The 22508-nt window shown below is 35.4% G+C and overlaps 2 protein-coding genes across 2 annotated transcripts; both read right to left on the bottom strand.

The window, feature by feature from the left end:
* Window positions 1–213: 213 nt before the first annotated feature.
* LOC137385272 (uncharacterized) lies at window positions 214–11660 on the bottom strand. The gene is made up of 9 exons (XM_068071714.1): window positions 11512–11660; window positions 11209–11425; window positions 9791–10015; window positions 7348–7604; window positions 6152–6233; window positions 5641–5843; window positions 1406–1662; window positions 1095–1168; window positions 214–362 (listed from the first exon to the last, which is right to left on the bottom strand). The coding sequence occupies exons 1-9, from the start codon at window positions 11533–11535 to the stop codon at window positions 214–216; spliced, it is 1488 nt and encodes a 495-aa protein (XP_067927815.1). The 5' UTR covers window positions 11536–11660.
* A 475-nt stretch (window positions 11661–12135) lies between these two features.
* Window positions 12136–21726, bottom strand: LOC137405828 (2-aminomuconic semialdehyde dehydrogenase-like). The gene is made up of 11 exons (XM_068092248.1): window positions 21534–21726; window positions 21006–21206; window positions 20551–20678; window positions 19730–19807; window positions 19333–19499; window positions 18702–18772; window positions 17566–17670; window positions 16796–16970; window positions 16514–16627; window positions 14368–14463; window positions 12136–12717 (listed from the first exon to the last, which is right to left on the bottom strand). The coding sequence occupies exons 1-11, from the start codon at window positions 21710–21712 to the stop codon at window positions 12565–12567; spliced, it is 1467 nt and encodes a 488-aa protein (XP_067948349.1). The 5' UTR covers window positions 21713–21726; the 3' UTR covers window positions 12136–12564.
* Between the last annotated feature and the right edge of the window lie 782 nt (window positions 21727–22508).

Genomic DNA, 22508 nt, shown 5'->3' with positions numbered 1-22508 from the left:
AATGTATATTGAGCAAGAATCTAGAAAAATAAACAAGCAAAAAGTGTGTTAATACTTTGAAGTATGTTTAAAAGAGGCATTAAGCAAGTGCAGTCCAAAATTTTGTTGAGGCTGTCAGCGGTAAGTTGTTGAAATAAGTTAGATGTTTTTCATTTGCTGGTTGGCAGCATAAGTGGGTGGTTCTCATAGTAGTTATGAAGATGATCTAGAGTTTCATATGACGGCTGCATCCTCAGGCTTCCAGAACTTCTCTTCTGATTTGGCAGCAGCTTTCTGACTAGGATTTTCTTTTGCTCTATTTGAGCCTCCGGAACTTAACCTCAGATGTATGTTGTCCATTCTGGCCGCGTCCTTCTTCATATCTGTCATGAGTAAGCGGTTAGACAATTGTATCTCTACCCAAGATGGTGGGTTTACACAGGTGATCAAAACTTGAGAGCAAGATTTAAAATAACACTTTCCTGTTGGGATGTATTGGCAGCTAAGAATTCTATTGGTCGTTTAAGCAGAGTAGCAAAACAATTTCTAATGTTAGATTACTACTACTCAGACAACTAAACTTTTATTACATGGTAGAAGGTCTCACAATGCTTCTAGCATCATAGAAGCTAAAATAAACAACTGCAATCATCGGTATAGGGCTAAGTTGGGAGTAGAGAATATTTTTGATAAAACCAATTTGGTGATTTAATGGAGAAGAAAAGCAGGAAATTTAAATTTTCGCAGAGTAAAACATGTACCTTTACATAAGATTATCCTGGGAAACAAAATATCAGACCTTCACAATCCTTAAAAATTGATGGAACTTAATAATTAATATTTAATTATTAATCTTAATTGTTGTACCTAAACAAAAGATTCAAATTATCAATATTTTACTGGAGCCAAATACACAAATATGTAGATGAACATTTGTAAAGGGCAACAAATTTCCCAGATACGCTGGTACACTTGTTTAGTTAATTTCAGTCTAATATTGATATAATGGTATGTTGTACATGTATATATGCGGTTAATTTGTCATCTGCTGCTTGTTAAGATCTATTTAATCGAGTGGTTGCTAAAACTAAGAGTATCAATGAACTTCTACACACCTTTTAGAGGGTAAACAGTGAACCTCCTCAGATCCTCATCATGTTTCGTCACCTCTAAACTTTCCAATGTTTTTCTACAATGTGATCAACATGTTTATTACACCGCAAAGTCAAAAACGCATAAAACATTAGTTAGTGTGTGTAACTATACACTGGCTGTAATTCAGTTGGGTGTGATACGCAATGCTTCAAATGTCTAAAAAATATACGATTTACAGTCTAGTCTTTAAGTATCGCAGTTTTTGGTAACTAAGGTTTGTAGTTAGATTAGAATGCATAGTTTTACAAAAACAATATACAAGGTAAAATACCGTGTGATGTTGTCCAAAGCTTTGCTGAAACTCTCTTGTTTAGAAGTAATAGCAGGGAGAGATTTAGTGCCAGGTCTAGAAGGGTCGGCAGGTTTAGAAGACAGGAAGCTTTCTAGGACAGGAGCGTTATCTGCCATTAAATCTGTTTCAGCTATTGGCGGTAGGTGGGAGGTTCTTCCACCTATTCTTGGAGAAAACTGATTGATCCTTGAAACTACATCCTCGACAGGTGGCCCAGGGTCAGTTGGAGGGCGCATCTAAAAGTAAATACATTTTCATTGATTAAATTGATACTCTTGGACTTGTCTTCACTTGATATGCAAGAGTGTCTGCAATGTAGGATTTGCATATCTGTTGTTCAGAGCTCGCACTTGTTTTAGTGAAGAACATTATTCAGTAACTACAATATGTTATAATATTACTATTTGCTTCTGCAGCTGCCATCATCGGAGTTTTGAAATCAGTGTAACCTTCGGTTCCACCAATGATATAAACCCCCCATTAAAGACCCCATTTAAAAATTAAACAAATTTTTACGGTAGGTTTTGAGATATCAGTGCTCAAAATGGCAGCATTACAATGATAATGAAATAGACGCTTAAGAACAATAGACATGGTTTTATTGAATGCGTGAAGTATATTTGTGAAAATATTTCGACGAATAAGGTTGCATGAAAATGTAAACAGAAGCCATCTTGTTCAGTTACGTCCCATTTGAGCCATTTTGGAAAAAGATTCCCATCTATGGCGGTTTCGTGATGGCGGCGATTTACTGTTCGTTTTGAGCTTTTAAGAGCTTGTAATCACATTTCCACATATTTTGCACTTACAACACAGCAGAGTAAGACATGGTGAATCTTTTGATACCAAATAACTGTAATGTGAATTTTGTTGCAAGTCAACCTTTAACTTTTGCATTACAGAGAGGTTTATTGGGAACGGTTCTTCTGGTGCATAGTGTTTCCAGAAAATTGTTACTGATTGGCATTCGGATCAAAAAAGTTTTTTGTGATGTTCCATAGTCTTATGTCGGCTATGGAACGCTGATCTTTCTGGTTCATTAAGAGTTTATACCCTGAATGTATCAATCAACTTTTTTTCTGTTGGCGCAATAATAATATATATTATATAATAATAATATAATAATATTGTTGAGCTATTTTTGGCATGATTGGTCTGCCATACATTCCAGAGTCCGCAAGTCCCAATAACGATCGGTTTTAGAAGTCGTGACTGTGACACAGTAAAAAGAAGTTAAGAGAATAACAAAGGTTGTTTAGCATATACCGTAAAACCTCTAGTTGAACGCCACCTCTAATTGAACGCCACCTATATTTGACCGCCATTACGAGAGAAATGTTGAAAAATAGAGCGCCACCCTCTATTTGAACGCCACCTCCATTTGACCGCCAATATGATAATCTTTGATCTTTATGAACCTATAATATCAAATTATCAGTAAAAAAGTGTCCACAAAATCTTATTAATAATGAATCATTTACATTAGTAACAATCAATTATCTCGTCCAACTTCAAAGCTTTACGCTTTTTTTCGTTAAAACTTTGAAAGCAATACCAGAGAAATAATTACTAACTGTCTCAGGCTAATGGTAGTTCCTTGTTCAACTCGATCTTAATACTTCGAACAGCATGGATATAAAAACTTGTTTTCAAGTTTTAAGCCAAAGGTTAAGCTTAGCGAGCAAACTTTTACGCATTGCATTTGTGCTAAATGCAACGTGTAAAAATTTTGCTCTACCAACAAATTGTTTGGACGCTAATATTGACTAGTTCAGCAGTGTAGAAAAAGAAGTGAGGCCAGAGGATATTGTGGAATATTGGACAACTAGAATTTGTTTGTTCCATCAAAAGCAACAATCAGAATGCAGCTATGCGATCAAACGATGAAAATATTTTTATATTAAAAACGTTAATTTTTGTTCGTGCATGTAATGTAAGTATGGCTCGTTTATGTCACTTGGTCACGATTATATATTTGTATCATTTGATTGATGATCATTATATAACTAATAAATATGCAGATTTATAGCATGTTATTTAATAGCATCCTTGCGGCTATCTTATCAAGGCTTACGATGGATCGATGCTCATAACTCCACTTCTATTACACATAAAAAGCTAGTTTGGCTGCAAACTGTAGCAAACATATCAATGAGCGCCATGAGCTTTTATGCAACATTGTTATATATAGATAAATAATAAAAATATTTCTTCAAATTTAGAATGAAATAAAAATTGAAAATGCCGACAAATTTCAAAGAAGGACACAGGCTATAATATCATCGCAGATCAATTGCAAGCAATAAATATCAGGTACAGATATTTCTCGGTCTCTCAATGCATATTTATAAAAAGATCTTTGGCAAGTTGGAGGTAAGTTAGCAAACTTATCCGATCCAAAAGGTTTCATATCGCTCCACCGGAAAAAGAGAACAAAATATAGGCGACATTCGCTTCAGCCGTAATAGGGCTAAATTTATCTTCCCAAAATTCTGACGAGCCATTTGAAAAATACACCGCCAGCCACTACTCGAACGCCTCCTCCAATTGACCGCCACTATAGAGGAAGGTTTGAAAAATAGAGCGCCATGGCGTTCAATTAGAGATTTTATGGTATCTTTACTCTGTAGACGGCTATTGATTATCCATCTTACAAGATGATTTAACTCTAAAACATACATCTAGCAATTGTCGGGGTTTCTATGGACTTAGAGCTCAACAGTTGAACAATTAGTGGCATGTTTACAAAAGAACTTTTTGATCGCAGTCAGATTGAACAAGAATAATAGATACAGTCAAACACCTTTCTCGATTACATGGCAGCGTCAATCACAAGTCAGCAGTGCCGACTATGTTTCTAAACCCCTAACAGCTGCTGACATACAGTAGGTTCAAAATCAGACCTTCTTGTAGCAAAGAAAGAACAGTTCCACAAACTACCAGTACTAAATGTATGAATACCATACCATTATTATGACTGTTTCAATATTAACAATTAAATTGATCGCCACTGTCAGTTTTACCAAATTGACGAAACCGAAGCAGAATTACAAAGTAATTAATATATTCAACCCATTAAAGTGTCACAGTTGACACCAGAATATCATTTAAAGAGCTAATTGCAGAATGTTTCTCTATTATCAGCAATTTATATAATATTCAAGAAACGCAATTGAGTATCTTAGGCAGAGGGCTTCGTAAGAAACTAGGAGCTAACAAAATTATCTCATTTTAAATCTAGTTTGAATGGAAGACTGTGATGATGGAAGTTCAATTGACGTATGGCCTTGATATACACGCCTCCGTGTTGCATCGACCAAAACATGAATGTTGTGGTTGAAGCTATTGAGGCATCAATCCTACGTTCGACTTAGTGTTCATTTGGAGCGCTTTGCTTCACTTAAATCATCGCCGAAATTTTTATTAGTCGCATGAGAATCGTCGTGTTTAGGGAAAATTACTAGAAAGAATAAATTTGCCGTTGTGGTAAATTTCCTTATTGCTACCAACGACAAAAAAGGACCATCAAAGATTATTTTGAATGTCAATACACAAACAGAGCAGGTTTTATTAAAAACAATAGTTTTTAATGTAAGACATCAGGAAGAAAATTGGTCATTCAGGGTAACTATTAAATCGATGTTTTTGCATTGGTGCAAGCGTCATCTTGGTAAAGGGGTTGCCTGTGTCATTCTTTACGAATAAAAACTGTGCAGCTCACTGACCAGGGAGCGTCACGAGGCCAAGTCAGCAGCACATCTTCAGCTCAGGCTGAATGCTTCACTTAATTGTGAGACAAGGTGAAAGAGCAACGAATAAAGACTACAATCAATGTAGGCTATTAAACTGCACAAGGTCTAAATGAATTCTGCTGCATCGTACCTTCTAGTTGATCATTATATTGGCATAAGAGCAAGAGCAGACAATTCTGAATTAAAGTTAATGCTATGTGTTTGTATCAAGCTTTTAGTAATGACAAGAGTTCAAGCTGTAAAATGGTCTTTCTGGCATTTTTTGAAAAATAAGACTCTGTAGCATTTAATTAATACTCTATCTAATTAACAGAAATACTAATGGTTATAAATTTGACACACCATTAATATAACTGCTGGTCTAACGACTACAGCTGATGTATTTGCAATTAATTTTATTAAACGTTTCCATGATTTGTGTATTTTTTTCGAAGAACACAGTGTGTGCATGTGGGTACTTACAGTGGGTTCTGGTAGTGGTGGTTCATCATCACCAGCAGTTGAGAGTCTATTCTGTACGCAGTCACCTATGACTGTACCAATATCTGGAGTCATGGGCAGCCCATCCATGCCAATCACATACTCCTGTACTGGGTATTTAGAGTTATAACTTTCTGACTTGCCGGAGACGGCAGCTCTGATCAGTTCTTGCACCATGTTCTTTTCTACGTGTACAAGTGGAGCACAAGGTAAAGGTCAAAGGTGAACGCAAAGACTCGAACTATTTCACACTTACTACAAAGTAGAATAATTGCAGGCAATCATCCTGCAAATAATACCTGTTTTATAGTTACTTGAAATTTTTTAATAATTGTAGTAGTTTTAATGAAAAGAGTTTAAGTTTTAATAAAATACAGAGTCTCAGTTTTTAGCTCATATAGATTTTTTGCTATTGCAGCAACCTAAAGAAATCAATATAAAAGCTGACAAATGTGGTGAGATTACTGAGCCAGAAATTATATGTAAAGCTTACCATTGTCTCCAGCCTTTCCTAGCCAGTTTTGAACGGCGTCAACATCATCCGTTTGCAAAATCTGACAAAGCATCAGCATCACCTGAAATATTTTCATCATTAAGAATAAATTTGCAGCAAATTGCACAAGCAGCCATCTCAATGAAATAAATGATGAATGAATAGATTATCATTTTTAATAAACAAGAACAACAAGACAATAGTAAGATAGTCAGCAAACAATATGTACACATAAAATATTGGGATAATGTTGGATATACATGTAAAATGGCAAAATGTCAGGGTAGACTAGCACAATTCTGCTAGCTATAACACACTTGTTTTTAATCAATATACATTTTATAAAAGGCAGTACATCATAAAATATTGATAAAACTAGTGCACTTAAGAAAAAGTGTAAATGCTTTAAAAGCGTAACAAGAAATTCTATCTGTCAACTCGCCTTCCTGATAGTATATTCTACGGCATGAGAAGGATAAAAGGTTGTAGGCTTTCATACACCTTTAAATGACCAAGTATAGACAAGGATTGAAAGAAACCTGAAGCCTTAGCTAATAGGCTCTCTTTATGCAGAACAGACATGCTTAAGATCTCCCCCGACAGCCATATTCAACTCTCAGGGGAACAATATGAAACAATAGAATGCATTTAAACTTCACTATTGACTCTCTATAGGAAACATGATGGTGTCTGGCATACAGTAGGTCTATTGAGCTGGATGGTCATAATAAGATGAGATATCTATTCATCTTAGGTATATCATACTTGTAAAAGTTGTATAGCTTGAAAAACACGGGGGGGAGGATGAGAAGTGAGTCAGTTCCATAAATATAACTATTGGTATAATGTTAGACAAAAAATGGCACGATGTCATGGTAAACTGGCACAATTCTGCCAATAATAATAGACTTGTTTTTAATCAAAATTCATTTTAAAAAAGGTAGGTCATCATAAAATATTGATGAGACTAGTGCACTTAAAAAAAGCGTAAATGCTCTAAAGGTGTAACGAGAAATTCTATCTGTCACTTCACCTTTTTGATAACATATTCAACGGTATAAACTGATAAGAAAGCGAAAAGACTTTTATAGGTAACTATGAAAAAAAATACACAATAAATATAAAATTGTGTAATAATCAAAACTACCGTAATAAAATGTTAGCCAAATCTGCTACTTTAACCAATGTCAACTTACAGTGTCTTCCATATTTGATTGGTCAGAAATATCTCCAGCGGTATTGACTTTAGTTAAGAACTGCGCTGTTTTGGAGCGGCTTCCGGAGCGAGACATAGCTTTTGATGGAGGGGGTATTAGACGACCCGTAGCTGTTGAATATTGGCTAGTGCGAACACGCTCTTCCTTAGGAGGCTCTGGCACTCGCGGTGTCATGCCTGCTGCTTTCGCCAGCTCTTGAAGCTCTGCCCTCCATGGCTCAACTGAAGCTTGAGGGGCTAAAATCACAACCTGACCATCATGTAAGCTAGTAATGAAGTTTAGAGTTGTATATGAAACTAGTGGAATGCCCGGCGTTGCACGGGTATTAAAAATCAGCTTATAAACAATGAGAGGTAATTTAGTTGCCTGCCACTTGCTATTAGCCCGGCACATTGCCAATGGCCAATTTGAGTAAGCTTACTAATAAGAGCAAACTACGTACATACTTGCTCTCACGATTGAGCACGCATAAATTATGCTACCGCTCTCAATGACGTTGCGCCAGGACGTTGCGTCGTAACGGAGGTTGGTAGCGTATTTGCACCAATATAACGACATATACGACCTAATGAATCCATCAAGCTCGTATGGCTTAATTTGTAAGGGATTGTACTGGTGAATGGGAGGGTCCGAGATCAAATCTTCTGCAATCCAGATTTTTTATTCCAAGATTCTTTTAGCTCGACAAACACACATACCATCTTTGAGAATTATATATATATAGATAGGATTATAATTTACACTATAGTATGGCAAGGTGAGAATAACATACTTCTATAAAGGTTTTACAATATTTTTCATATAGCATTACTAGAGTTACATAGCTACATAACTACATTGCTTATCGAAATTGAGAGCTTTGATTTTTCAGTTTCACCCTATTACAGCATTTTTAAATCAAAAAATTGAAATAGTAATATACCGTAATTAACAGTAATAATAATAGCTCACTACTTAATCATCTCAGTTGCTCAGTTACTATTAATTTTCTGCTTGCTGCAATTTTCATACTGAAGTGCTGGAATAAGCTGGAATGGATAAGTGCTAAACTATGATCATCATCATTATTATTGTCATTGTTGATTTGCCTCAGGATCAGTTGCACACCAGGATCTTAGTTAGAGCACGTCAACCTGGTGTTCCAATACCATCCTGATATTTTAGCTTATCTAGGCAGGACAAAGAAATTGTCCTGCCTGGATTAGAATTGTCCTTGTCCTCTTCCTAGTTCTCTACTTCCAGCTTCACTGAATATTTTTTCAAATTTACTGCTGCTCCAAACACACCACCATTACTATTTTTATTATTATTCTGTTCCGCTGTTGTGTTGAACACTCTATTTGGAGTATTATATCAGTTAGTCTTTAGTCTATCTATTACCAATATATATAGCTAAACGTTGATACAGTATATAGCTAACCAACAAGGCGAACTTAATGCAAAAATATAAGGCAAGGTGTGAAAGGCAGAAAGACATAGGGTATCCATAAGACAAAAACTGGTCGCATTAAAAATTGTTTTTCATATCAGCATTTATTAATTAGAAAAAAACTGTAGCGCGGTCTCAATTTTAGTTGTATGTCACTGTTTTCTGTCTTTTTTATATACCAGCACATAAATTTAGCTTTACTCAGCTATAGACAGCAATGTTTCCTTTTTTTCACAACTCATTAGAGTATGAATTGTCATGGGGAGACAAACCCTAACCATGTTTTACAGCTCTATGCATTTGTTAGCAGCTAAACTTAAATGAGAGGTTGATATAAAATGTACATGGCTAGCTATAAAATAGATCAAATGTATTTAAGCTAAAATAGATGTAAAATCATGATATATCACAGCGGAGTATATACGAATATACTCCACTGTGATATATCATTAATTTATATCCACTCATAAAATATATAAATATATATTGAATATAATATACATAATACATGTGAATGTATATAAATTGGTGACTGTTTTATGCATCAGCATTTATCAAGCACTAAAAAGAGGAAGACGAACACACGGAACAACTTGTATCACAATTTTACTTTGATTTTAGTGAAAATCTTATATTTTTTATACATATCTTAATGATATCTACAATATGCGTTAATGTTATTATAAGCTTAGTCTTCAGCAATGGCAAAGCTTTTGACTTCAACAGCAGCTCTGTGCTTCATGTTTGTAGTGAGCCCACACAATAGACGTGATAGCTTCAGCCTATGGTGTAATGATAACACGATATCGGCTGCAGTCAAACTCCACCATTAGCCTAAACAAACTACTACTGCTGAATAATTTCTAGACAAACGCAATTTTAATAGGGCACAGTGTGAAAAGGGCGCAATATTAATAAGGCACAGTGTGAAAAGGGCACAATATTAATAAGGAACGGTGTGAAAAGCAAATATCATACGTAAGAACAACCTACGGGCACTTGGTTTGCGTGGCTGGCCAAAAGGCATTTTCTTGAGAGGATGGAAGTAGTGAAGGCCAGTCAAGGTGTCCATAGGGTATTGCGCAGAGTTAACATTGATGCATTCTGTTGGCAGCCCCAACATGTCTCTAGCATATCCATTAGGTGGAAATTCGAGATTGTAGTTTCTTTTGGCGGTATCCGTATCATTGACAGTGCATATGGGAACATCTAGGAGGCCTGCAAGACAATTGTATGATCTAAGGTTAGATTGCAAATGGTCCCCCACCATTATTTCAGATCTCAGTAAGCTAGTCCCACACCAAATATTTGTACCAGTTGAAGGTAATATAAAAATACGTAATGTAATATATAATATAATAATATAACAAGACATACTATAGTAATATATAACATAATAACGTGTAATATAATAATATATAATAATATATGATATAGTTAGATATAATATAACAATATATGATATAATTAGATATAATATAATAATATATAATATAATAACATACATATTAATATATAATATAATATGTAATATAATATAATAATATGTAATATAATAATATACAATGTACAACATAATAATATGTAATATAATAATATACAATATAATAATACATAATATAATAATATATAATATAATAATATATAATATAATAATATATAATATAATAATATACAGTATAATAATATATACTGCTTGCGTTGCTCTGGTTGTTCATTTAATACTCTGTCTAAAATTAGAGTGATTGAACCTTATAAACAATATACATATATAATGCTCGAATGGTGGTGTCATCCATCCTCCTCATTGAGAAATACCTGATTTGAACAAGCAAACAGAATTCAGTAAAAGTTTGCAGCGGTGACTGAAAAAGAGCAGTTAAGGGTGAGCTAGTATATCTTGATATTTGTCATCTTTTTGAAATTAGAAGAATGCATTCAATGGCTTAATGGCTTACTGAGGGTCAGCCTCAAATATAGTCCAGTAAGTGTTCAACCATTAGAGAGCAGCATAGACATATGGATTGCATATAGTTGCGCTTTATGTGTACATGTACCTTAAATTAACTCTCTTACCAATCTCTAACACAGCGAAAGCATTAATTGCAAGAAAAGTACACGGTAACAACGAGTATTCAGCATACACTACTGGCTGTTTTACACTGATGTTTGGTGAAGGTCAGGTGGGCCAGCAACAAATTATTGTAGGAACAGCCCTCTAGCTACTTGCTATCTACAAGCACGGGTAATGTTGGCATGTCAGCCTAGTAGTTTATGCGCTTATCAGCTGTCAGGAATTGTTAGGCCATTCTTCATCATAGCCCCTGGGTTTAGAAGCCAATTCGTCAGCTAACAGTAGCTATAGCTAACGGTAGCTCAGTAGCTATACTTAATAATGGGTGTGTGAATACCTTTAAAATGGTTCACCCTTCGTGGATGCGGGTTGTGACGAGTGAAAAATGAACTCATACTAAGTTTTCCAAATCGGTATCCTCCCATTGTAGCAGGGCGACGAAGATGTCCCGACTTTCTGTGACTCTCTGTTGAAATACCCAGACCTCCGGCTAAGTTATCTCGAATGATAAGGTCACCATTAGTAGGAACAAATGATTCCATCGTGTGCCTCATCTGTAATAGTGTGCACAATCTCAGATACTAACTACTAGAGTTTGAAGCAGACACAGATGAAAGAGCAAAATGAAAAATCACCTTACCGGTGGTGGGGCACTTCTCGCCATTGTAATTTATTTTTTGTTGTTCAAAGCTTGAGAAAAGTGTATTCAAGTCATGTTTCAAACCTATAAAATACACAAGATCAAAATTACTAAAAGTAACTACTGTATATAAACTATAGCTACAACCAAAAGGCAATCAGGTAACCAAAGTTGCCAAAATGCGCCTTCTGTCAACATGATAATCTAACGGCTAGGACTCTTTAAACGACTGCAACATTGACAGCTACTGGTTTAGGATGTCAACAAGACACTCCCTCAGTATGACAGGATAACTCAGGTACTCACCATATTTTGGTCTAACGGTAGCTTATCTCCTAGAGAGAGTGCTTCATCTTACGTTACGATCGTATAGAATAGTATTAAGTTTACTGACTGACTTAGCCGTTGCTAACGTGATACGCAAAGATAAAAGGCTCTTAGAAACGACCTTAATCTATCATAGATTTCAATGACTATAAGCAATATTGATAAGAGTCATTTAAAAAATCTTTTGAAAGCAAACAAAGAATTTTAGCATGAATAAATACTTGGCACAATAATGCTGATTATATTACAGGATTCTCAGGATGTAGGCTATTGGCAGCCAATAGTAATACCTTTGATCAATATTGTATTAACCAAATTGGACGTAGAGTGGTTTGCAAATAGACTCAGCTAGCTTATACAAAGTGAGACATAATCCATACAGCGCAGACAAGGGCAGCCACTAGGAATGGTTAGGCGCATATACTATTACCTCAGTCAATATAGAGGTGTCAGAAATATACAGCTGAATCATTTAAATCAGATATAGACACTTAGTAAGTCAATATCTTTCTAAAACTTACTATGTATATTAATAGCACCTAAATTACTAAAATCATTCAACAAAACAACACGAAAAATTGTTTGCATAAGTGTAAAAGACAACAAATTTCAGTTCAATTTCAGTTGCATAGAAACCTCATGTTAAGTAAATTTATAAAGCAGAAAACTATAGTACATATAATAGCATATCAGGTCCTCATTACAGATACACTACAGATACACTGGCTACTGAGAAATGTCAATGCAAACTGTCTTTTGTTCAGTGAAGAAGTCCAGAGAGTCTTCCTGAGACTCTCGTCCAACTCCGGAAAGCTTATAACCACCGAATGGCATCCTTAAATCCCTCACAAGCCAACAGTTGCACCAGACAGTGCCAGCCTATAGCAGACAGCGTGTAAATCATATAAGGTTAATTCCTATTGACTGTACCTGCCTCCGGCCTACACTATCATATGTACTTCAGCACATCAGCAGTTAGTCTTCAAAGACCACAGTAGGTAGGAGTAAAGAGGCCGAGTCATAGCTAATGTCTACTCATAAAATCGGTTGCACCTCAGTCCACATTCGACCTTCAACTAACCTTCACTGTCAATATATCTAAATCTGACCTTGGAGTCACAAACCTCAAATACACTTGACTCTATAAAGCTCTGGTAGTACTACCCTATTTACTCCAATTTTAGAAAATCTATATACACTCACATATGCAATAAAATTCTAGAAACTTTAGTTGCATGTATGTATATACCACACATTAGATTCTACGGGAAGCCTTTGCATGCATTTAGGTAAAGCAGGTCTAATCTAATGACAATATGGAAGGGAGGGAATGAGAAGTAATGGAGACACAGTAGAGGACTAGTGTACAAAGATATAAAACTAGCTAAGTACAGCGCATAAATGTACATATAGTTGCAATTCCAGTAGACTTCGATTAAACATTATCTATCAAATGTACTGCACTAGAATTATGCATTGCACTTTTTACTTACTGTTTTGCAAAGGTACATATCTGTATGTGAATTGTACTAGATGTGTACACAATTTGCACTTTGTATGCATATTATATTTTTACTATGCGTGTAAAGAAAATTTACACGGGGTAAATGTAGGTGTACAATATTTGCATCATGCAGATATTATACATCTCATCTATAACGCTCTGTCTACAAACAAGGATTGTTGTTATTCTACCAGAATGAGAGGGACAAGGATGCATTGAGTAGCGTAGTGACAAAATAAGGTGCATCTACAATAACTCCATATAAACATTCCAAGAACCTGAGCTAACTTATACCGAGTTTTTACCCTAAAGTCATGATTTATTTTATTAATTAATGGTATCAAGAAATGACAACATAAAAAAGAAATAAATGCATAAAGCAAAGAATAAAGCAATAATAAGAATAACAAATAGCAAGTCAATTCATACAGAAACATAAAACCATACTAACAATACTAACAATACTAACCATACTAACAATACTAACAATACTAACAATATCAAATATAAAAAGAAATCCTAAATATGCTTGGAAACCTTCAGCATGGACAGTTAAACACAAACATATTTGGGTTTTTTGATTTGTACTACTTTCAGACCTTTTTTGGCAAAGATGCTCCACAACTAAAATCGACCCAGACCTGGCATGACCAAATGAATATATGTATACTCTAGTGTTGTTAAACGATTTACATCTGTAATATTTATGTGCACATCTATTGCAAGATCTCCCATTTATTGATGACATAGAAATCATCTGATTGATGAAAAAATTGTCAAAATTAATATCATATAAAGCAGCCAAACTCTAACATACAACAAGCCCGTGATGCAGGATTTGTAACACACCCCTATAGAAGGTGTTCTTAATTTATAATAGAAGTTACTTACCTTTCTCTATCTACTTACTCTTCTCTCATCAGCTATCAATATACTCAGACACTGGATTGAGCACCTTCCGCGTCTGGGTTAATGTTTCAAATCTAAACTATTTTGAGCAGTTCCGAGGTAGTAAGGGCACCTACCTCAAGGCTCTGAGCAACCCTGTGGACAGTTCCAACATTACTAGACCACACATTCGCAGACAATCCATATTTCACCTTGTTGGCCCGCTCTATCACCTACAAAAGAGTGATTGATACCTATATAGAAGGTACACTTTCAACGCAGTGTGTTGTAATATTGAATTGTACTAATGACTACTTGCAATGCTGCGTACCGCTGATGGCCATGGAGGAATTGTAAAAATATCACAAGACATGCATAAAAGATAACGGCGTTATTAAAATAGGCCGCTGAGTGGAAATAAGTTCGAAGAATTAATTAAAGATAGTTATAAGGTGTGTGGAAAATGGTAACATAGATTATTGTTACGCGTTGATAAAGGATGTGAGAAACTAAGGAATGTGTTCAAAGCATACTCATTGCATCCCCACAGAGGTCAACACACTAGTGTTTGTTAAGAGAACTTCACCGATTCTTGTGTCTTATGAGTTACTTTCAAAAGAGCTGAGAACAAAAGCAGTTGGGAAAGTAACTCTCAATGAAGATATTGCACCCATCATAATATATTTATCGCTTTTTGTTGAAAACGAGTTAAAACGGTTGCAAACAACCTTGACATTGATAAAAATGTCATTGACTAACAAACTGCTAGTTAAATGTAAAGCATGACTGGCTCACGTTTCAGTATCACTGCCTGAGCAATCTAAACATGAACTTTATCAAACTTCAATCCGAAAAACTTCATCAAGGAGTGATTTTACACGTGAACCAAGCTGGAAAGGTGGCTTCTAAAACTGAAAGTGTTTTAATCAGAAGTAGAGAACAATTCTTATTGACAGGAGCAACTGGTACGCATCACCACCATCACCTGTCTCCCTCAGCCATGTTCGACTATTGACGGATCAATGCACCAGTCTTGACGAGACACAAACAAGATGTATACTTATTATAGATGAGTGGAGAAGAGAACTTATTAGAAGTCTGTTTAAAGCAAATATTTAACAGCTGCTATAAGGCAGCTACTTAGAGCTTGTTGCCATGGACAGCGCCAACACTAAATAAACTATAGAACACGTGAACACGTATATAGAGCGAGTGCGTAGAGCGAGTGTGTAGAGCGAGTGTGTAGAGGGAGTGTGTAAAGAGAGTGTGTAAAGCGAGTGCGTAGAGCGAGTATGTAGAGCGAGTGTGTAGAGCGAGTGCGTAGAGCGAGTGTGTAGAGCGAGTGTGTAGAGGGAGTGTGTAGAGGGGGTGTGTAGAGCGAGTGCGTAGAGCGAGTGTGTAGAGCGAGTGTGTAAAGAGAGTGTGTAGAGCGAGTGTGTAAAGCGAGTGTGTAGAGCGAGTGTGTAGAGCGAGTGTGTAGACCGAGTGTGTAGACCGAGTGTGTAGAGCGAGTGCGTAGAGCGAGTGCGTAGAGCGAGTGTGTAAAGAGAGTGTGTAGAGCGAGTGTGTAAAGCGAGTGTGTAGAGCGAGTGTGTAGAGCGAGTGTGTAGACCGAGTGTGTAGACCGAGTGTGTAGAGCGAGTGTGTAGAGCGGGTGTGTAGAGCAAGCGTGTAGAACACGCTTGACAAAAATGATTAAAAATCTAACCAGCAGCCTTCTATTCAAAGAATAAGAGCATGACTTGAACGATTGCATGATAAAATTAATTCAAATATTTTAAATAATTACAGACACGGCAGTCTTTGCTTAACAATGATTTGGTTTGGCGACAATTTGGAGTTACAACAGCCACTTAAAAATTTCAATAGAAAAGTCAAATTGTCAAAAATACTGTATATGTTTACTACATTCAAACCTGTGTGCCAGAAAAGCAGATAAGTTGGGTGTGAATGTGTGCTTATCCTCATGCTTACTGAGAGAAGGCATGATTTTAAAAGAGGGACAAGAATGATAGAAATAATACAAAGGTAGTTGGATAGACAGGAAGTAAACAAAACCACTAAACGTATTAATAATGTAACCTAGTGTGTACCACTTTGTCACTAGCCTAGTTTCATATCTTGGCTTTATATAGTCATATATGTTCAACTCCCTAAAGAGTGTCAGCGTTTAGAGTCAAGGTCTTCAAAACCGTGCATTGTCGTTAAGTTAGGACCTACCGTATGAGGTAGACCAGGCCTTCCTGCTGACACTTATGGTCAAGAAAAGTGAGGAAGACTCACCTCCTGCTCTGTATCAAAAGGCGTCACTGTAACGACAGGCCCAAATATCTCTTCTTGATTCACTCGACTATCATCAGCAACACCCGTGATTATGGTCGGTAGAACAAAATAGCCCTGCAACAAAATAGTTTATACCATAAATTAAATTATAAGCATGACTTTCCAAATGTACTAACTTTAAAGTTTAATGGTTTCTAAAATTAGCCGATTAAAATCACCTAAATTATTGATTAGAAACACCAAAGTTCACATTAAATAAAGTAGAACCTAACAAGTTCTCACGTGTTTAAGTTTTTCAGGAAGGTCCAAAGGGTCTCGAGTGTAGCCAGACTCGACGGTGCCATTTTCTGTCTCAACGGCCATTTTTATGTAACGCTGAACCTTCTCGAGATGTTCTTTACTGATCAAAGCACCAGTTGTCGTGGATTTCTCAGTAGGATCTCCAACTTTCAGCTTTCTACGGTACATGACATCTTCCACTCTTACATTATATGACATTTGACAGTCTTACATTATATGACATATGACACTCTTACATTATATGACATATGACAGTCTTACATTATATGACATCTTCCACTCTTACATTATATGACATATGACAGTCTTACATTATATGACATATGACACTCTTACATTATATGACATATGACAGTCTTACATTATATGACATATGACAGTCTTACATTATATGACATATGACAGTCTTACATTATATGACATATGACAGTCTTACATTATATGACATATGACAGTCTTACATTATATGACATATGACAGTCTTACATTATATGACATATGACGATTTTACTTGTAAAAGTAAAAAGTTGAAATTGTTTTAAAAGGTCACAAACCAGAGCTATTACATATGAGATAAAGGTCATGTGCATCCTATAAAGCAGATGATGGGAGTCATATGCATCCCAAACTTTCTTGCAAATAAATTAAAGAACTTAACAGACAAAATCATACTCATGTACTAATCATAAGTTATGATAAATATTAGCGAACCAAAAGTATTATCTAGGTGTGACCTAGGAATAAGAAAATACCTTGTTTGAGCAACAAACTTCTCTAGGAATCCATCATAGATGCTTCGCTGCACAAAGAGTCTTTCAGTGCAGAGGCAAATCTCCCCTTGGTTAGTGAAACAAGATCTGCAGGTACATGAAAAACATGGGACTAATCAAGAGCTGATAACTGCTGAATTGGTGTCTCTGTATGATAGCTAAGTCTGACTTGTGCCAACACAAAATAAGATTATCATTAGTTTTTACTGACCTATAAAAAACTTGTCAGTTCACTGCAAATAGAGGTCATAAAGGTCAAATAGAGGTCATAAAGTTGAAGATGAACTTACATAAAATCTTTGTAGATTTTACAGAAATATTGGTGCTTTTCTTTCAGTTGGAAATGTTTTTGATGTTTGAGGTGATCTGACTGCCGTGATGTTTCAAGATTAAAATTGACAAAACCTCATTGCAGTTAAAATACTCAGAAGAAAAATACGTGCAAAATGACATCATTAGTTGCTACCGTTGCTATAGTTGATATCGGCTATTGCGTTCAAGTTGTAGCATTACTCTTCTCTAAACTGGTCTCTTTGCAACTATAGACGCAAAGAGACCAATTTAATAATCGCAGTTTCGCTTGAGCTGAGAATTTTAACCGCGATCAATGATTGTCAATTTTAATCTTAAAACATCCTGGCAATTGAATCACTTCAAATGTAAAAAACATTCGGAATCGATAAAAAAATACCGAAATTTTATAGTAACATCTACTAAAACTTTGTTCAAGTCATTTTTAATCACTAAGATATTTAAATAAAAATCTACATAGCCAATAATCAATATGTAGTGATCCGGCACGAGATTTGTGCCAATGCTTGTCTTCATTGATAATATTTAACACACAGAGTTTAATTATTTAGTTAAACTATAACATGGCTAGTATATAACTGTAACAGAAACTACCGAGTGACGAACATGTGGTACAATGATCAGGTATAGAGGTCTTTGTAGACAGCATATTTATAATCAAATTATTAAGGCTTCGATTGACAAACAAGCATATCAACAGCAGTGGCTATGACTGTAAATGCATATAAAGAAGATAACCCTCAATTTGACCATTTCATCTGGTTTAAACAATTCGTGATTAAGATAACACAAGAAATATCTCCTACCTGACAACAACAGAGATACATTTCTCCAAGTCGGCGTCTGCGAATATAATTCCAGGATTTTTACCGCCAAGCTAAAAATAGGTGATAATGTTGATAATAACAATTGTATGTGAAAATTCAAAACATGGCCTATGTTCCTCTATTCTACAGAGGTAATTATTGATAGCCACAATAACCAGCCCATAACATATAATAAACAGCCCATAACATATAATAAACAGTCCATAACATATAATAAACAGCCCATAACATATAATAACCAGCCCATAACATACAATAAACAACCCATAACATATAATAAACAGCCCATAACATATAATAACCAGCCCATAACATATAATAAACAGCCCATAACATATAATAAACAGCCCATAACATATAATAACCAGCCCATAACATATAATAAACAGCCCATAACATATAATAACCAGCCCATAACATACAATAAACAGCCCATAACATATAATAAACAGCCCATAACATATAATAACCAGCCCATAACATTTAATAAACAGCCCATAACATATAATAACCAGCCCATAACATATAATAACCAGCCCATAACATATAATAAACAGCCCATAACATATAATAACCAGCCCATAACATATAACATATAAAAGCAACCAACCTCAAGAGAAAGCTTCTTACAATGCTCTGCAGAGTTTCGCTGTATTCTCTGGCCAGTTGTCGTACTTCCAGTAAATGTAATAATCGGTATGTCAGGATGTGTCACAATTGCTTCCCCAACTTTTGGGCCGACACCAAAGACCATGTTGACAACTCCAGCGGGCAGTCCTAACACGATAAGGCATAATCATGCATGTATCTGAAGAAACAACTAAATAGTAAAATCTAATGACAACTCAAAATTATGAAGCTTCTGTTGCTCCTGAATCCACAGTTAGATGGTCAAAAATCAGTCAATGTAAAGAGACCATGACTCCAGAAATAAGAATGTTTTCAAATTATCATAGTGATTAAACAGATAGTGAGTTGAGATTAGATCCAAATACAATTCAAGTTACCTGCTTCCTTAAGGACTTCGCAGAACATGAATGCTGTAACTGATGTCAGCTCACTGGGCTTGCAAACACAAGTATTTCCTAAAGAAAACAAATACCATAAGTGAAGACTTTCTGAGAGCGTCATCGAAGAAGCGTGCGTTATGAGCCTATCCATATGCCTAACTTACGGAAGATTAAGCCCGTGTTAAGAGAAAAAAATGCAGATTTTAGCTTTTTACAAATAAAGAAAGAGAAATAGCAACAACAAGAACTTTACTTACAAGGTAAAGAGGGCACAATTGCTAATAATAAGTTAAACTTTGCAGCAACTCTGTTAATGCTCTTCAAAAGGGCTAAATTCTACAAGATTAAAAGCAACTAAACTCTATCTTATTTTACCGTAGAATGTTTAGCTGTGTCAAGCCTAAGTCTTAGTAGTGAGTAGATGAGGCTGGATTAATAGGTAAATATGGTGACTACTAGCTTACTAATTCCAACTACTGAGAGAGTAAACAGTCAACAAGATAATAAAGGAATAAATTCATTCAACCCAGGCTCGCTTTCTGATATCTTAGCAATAAATATAACAATAACAATAAGCCTGAATAACAATGTTTTCGGAGAATAACGGTAATGTTATTCTGTAATGTTTCAAGAGTAATGTACATCTGACAGGTAGATATATCCTGAGTTACTTACATAGCAGACGGACAAGGGATTTCTACAGATATTTTACACTTAATACTTACAAACTTGAATTAATTCAGTACAACACATATGAGACTGTATCTACTGTACCATAGTAAGATACCTACAAGTATATGTAAATCTAAAAACAGAACCTGCTGCAATACAAGGAGCAATCTTCCATGTCAAAAGATAGAGAGGTAAGTTCCATGGTGAGATGATTCCTGCTACTCCTAGAGGACTTCTAGTGCTGTAGCTCACTATACCAGGCAGTTGGGTAGATCTAAAATAAATAACAATTTAATGAACATGAAAAACAACACTTCAGCAATGACACCTACCAGGATGTAAAACAAGTGGTTAACGATTGTTCACAAACAGCACAGAGTTTTTATAAGCATATATAGAGATGTAGGTACGATAGGATAGATAAAAAGATAGATGGAAAAAGATACCAGATACTGTAGATTGATAGATAGGCAGACAGATAGACGCACAGATAGACAAATAAATAGATAAATAAATAAACTGACGGATAGATAAAAATAATCACACAGGAAAAAAGCAGAACAGATCATCGCTAAAATGTTACCATATTATTCCAGCATACTTGTCTATATGGTGGAGAATAGATGTGGCAAAGAATCTGATGTTATACACCGCACGTGGAATATCAACAGCTCGAGACAACCAGACTGGCTTCCCATTATCCCTCGACTCCGCCACAACAAACTCTTCCAATTTACTTTCTAGGAGATCGGCAGCCTTGAGCATTAGAGCGCTTCGGGCAGCCACTGGAGTGCTGCGCCATCTATAGACCCAAATAGTGGCATAAGATATGCGAGCAAGCTTTGTTTCGAATGTGATGACATTGCAAAACACAACAGTTTTTTTGGGAAATATATGTAATTAAACAAAGCCGAGTTCTGAATTGAGCAGTTTTGTTAATTTTTAGGTTGAGCGAATAGTAGCGAGATATTTACCTGAAAAATGAACAAAACAACTGCCTAATTACTGGACCAATCTTCTAAAAAGCCTAAATAAAACTGCAAAACATTAAAAACTCCATAGCATGGAGGCATCACATATTAAAAGCATAATTATATGAAAATGCTAACAGAGCCAATCACTAACTTACTTAGGAAAAGCATCTTTTGCAGCACGGTAGGCTTGAGTAACCTCCACATCACGAGAGTCTGGAATCTTAGCCCAAACATCTCCGACTGAAGGATCATAACTATCTAGAGTGGAGTTTGCATCTAGAAACTCGTTGTTGACAAAGTTCTTAACATAGAGCATTTCAGAGTGCTGACTCATACCTCCTGTGAGAGTTAAGCTATAAAACACAGCGACAAACATTTTCAGAAGTGCCAGATGATTCTATTATTAGCTTGACTAGCTCAAGTACTCTTCCTGAAAAGATGTAGCAATTGATGATTACGAAGATACATCTATTTAAAATGGTTTAAATTACAATTAAACGTTTTCTTTATCTGACCAATATCTAAATCATACTTTTTCAAATATTTTTTGCAATCACAAAAATAATGCAAGCAAATATTAAAAATGATAACACTTTTAGCCGTGATACAAATTTCTAAAAGTCACTGTAATATATGTGACTATTAGCATATTTCCATTTATTATTATGCAATGGGCACACCTGGACTTTAACATGAGCTCACGATATCAGCCATAGACCTATTAACTATAGTTAATATAGTAAGTATAGAACTATTAATTATTAAGTATAGTTAACAGGTCTATGACATCAGCTCACAATTATTTAAGAGAGTAGCAAAGTCCTACTCAAATTTTGGGCATGCAAACTATGAATCTAACGAAACCAAATAAAATATTATTTTTATTTTATATTATTACAAATACAATATTATTCCTTCATGAATTCCGCTTACAATTTTTTTTATAAATTTGTCTGTATGTTCTTTATAAAATTATCTTTCTTAACTTTTACTCGTTCATTTTATCTGTACTAGTTGCACTATTTTTGCACCAAAAAAGTTCCACATAAAAAATCCGAAAATCTAGTGATTAGAGAATAGCCCACAAGAATGTATAAAAATACTTTCCAAACCATACAAACTCGTATAAA

Source organism: Watersipora subatra, chromosome 1, assembly GCF_963576615.1.
Source record: "Watersipora subatra chromosome 1, tzWatSuba1.1, whole genome shotgun sequence".
NCBI lineage: Eukaryota > Metazoa > Bryozoa > Gymnolaemata > Cheilostomatida > Watersiporidae > Watersipora > Watersipora subatra.
The sequence above is the reverse complement of the archived record's forward strand: the minus strand, read 5'-3'. Positions and strand labels throughout refer to the sequence as shown.

What these genes read in the sequence shown, in the direction of transcription:
- LOC137385272 (XM_068071714.1), bottom strand. Translation starts at nt 11,535, where the DNA reads ATGGCGAGAAGTGCCCCACCACCG. An exon ending in AATCAAATATGGAAGACACT is followed by an intron (nt 6,234 to 7,347) that starts GTAAGTTGACAT and finishes AAAATATTTCAG; the next exon opens with GTGATGCTGATGCTTTGTCA. An exon ending in CACTGTTTACCCTCTAAAAG is followed by an intron (nt 363 to 1,094) that starts GTGTGTAGAAGT and finishes TACTCATGACAG; the next exon opens with ATATGAAGAAGGACGCGGCC.
- LOC137405828 (XM_068092248.1), bottom strand. Translation starts at nt 21,712, where the DNA reads ATGAGTCAGCACTCTGAAATGCTCTATGTTAAGAACTTTGTCAACAAC. An exon ending in GCAAAAGATGCTTTTCCTAA is followed by an intron (nt 21,207 to 21,533) that starts GTAAGTTAGTGA and finishes TTGGGTCTATAG; the next exon opens with ATGGCGCAGCACTCCAGTGG. An exon ending in TGTATCTCTGTTGTTGTCAG is followed by an intron (nt 17,671 to 18,701) that starts GTAGGAGATATT and finishes ATGTACCTGCAG; the next exon opens with ATCTTGTTTCACTAACCAAG.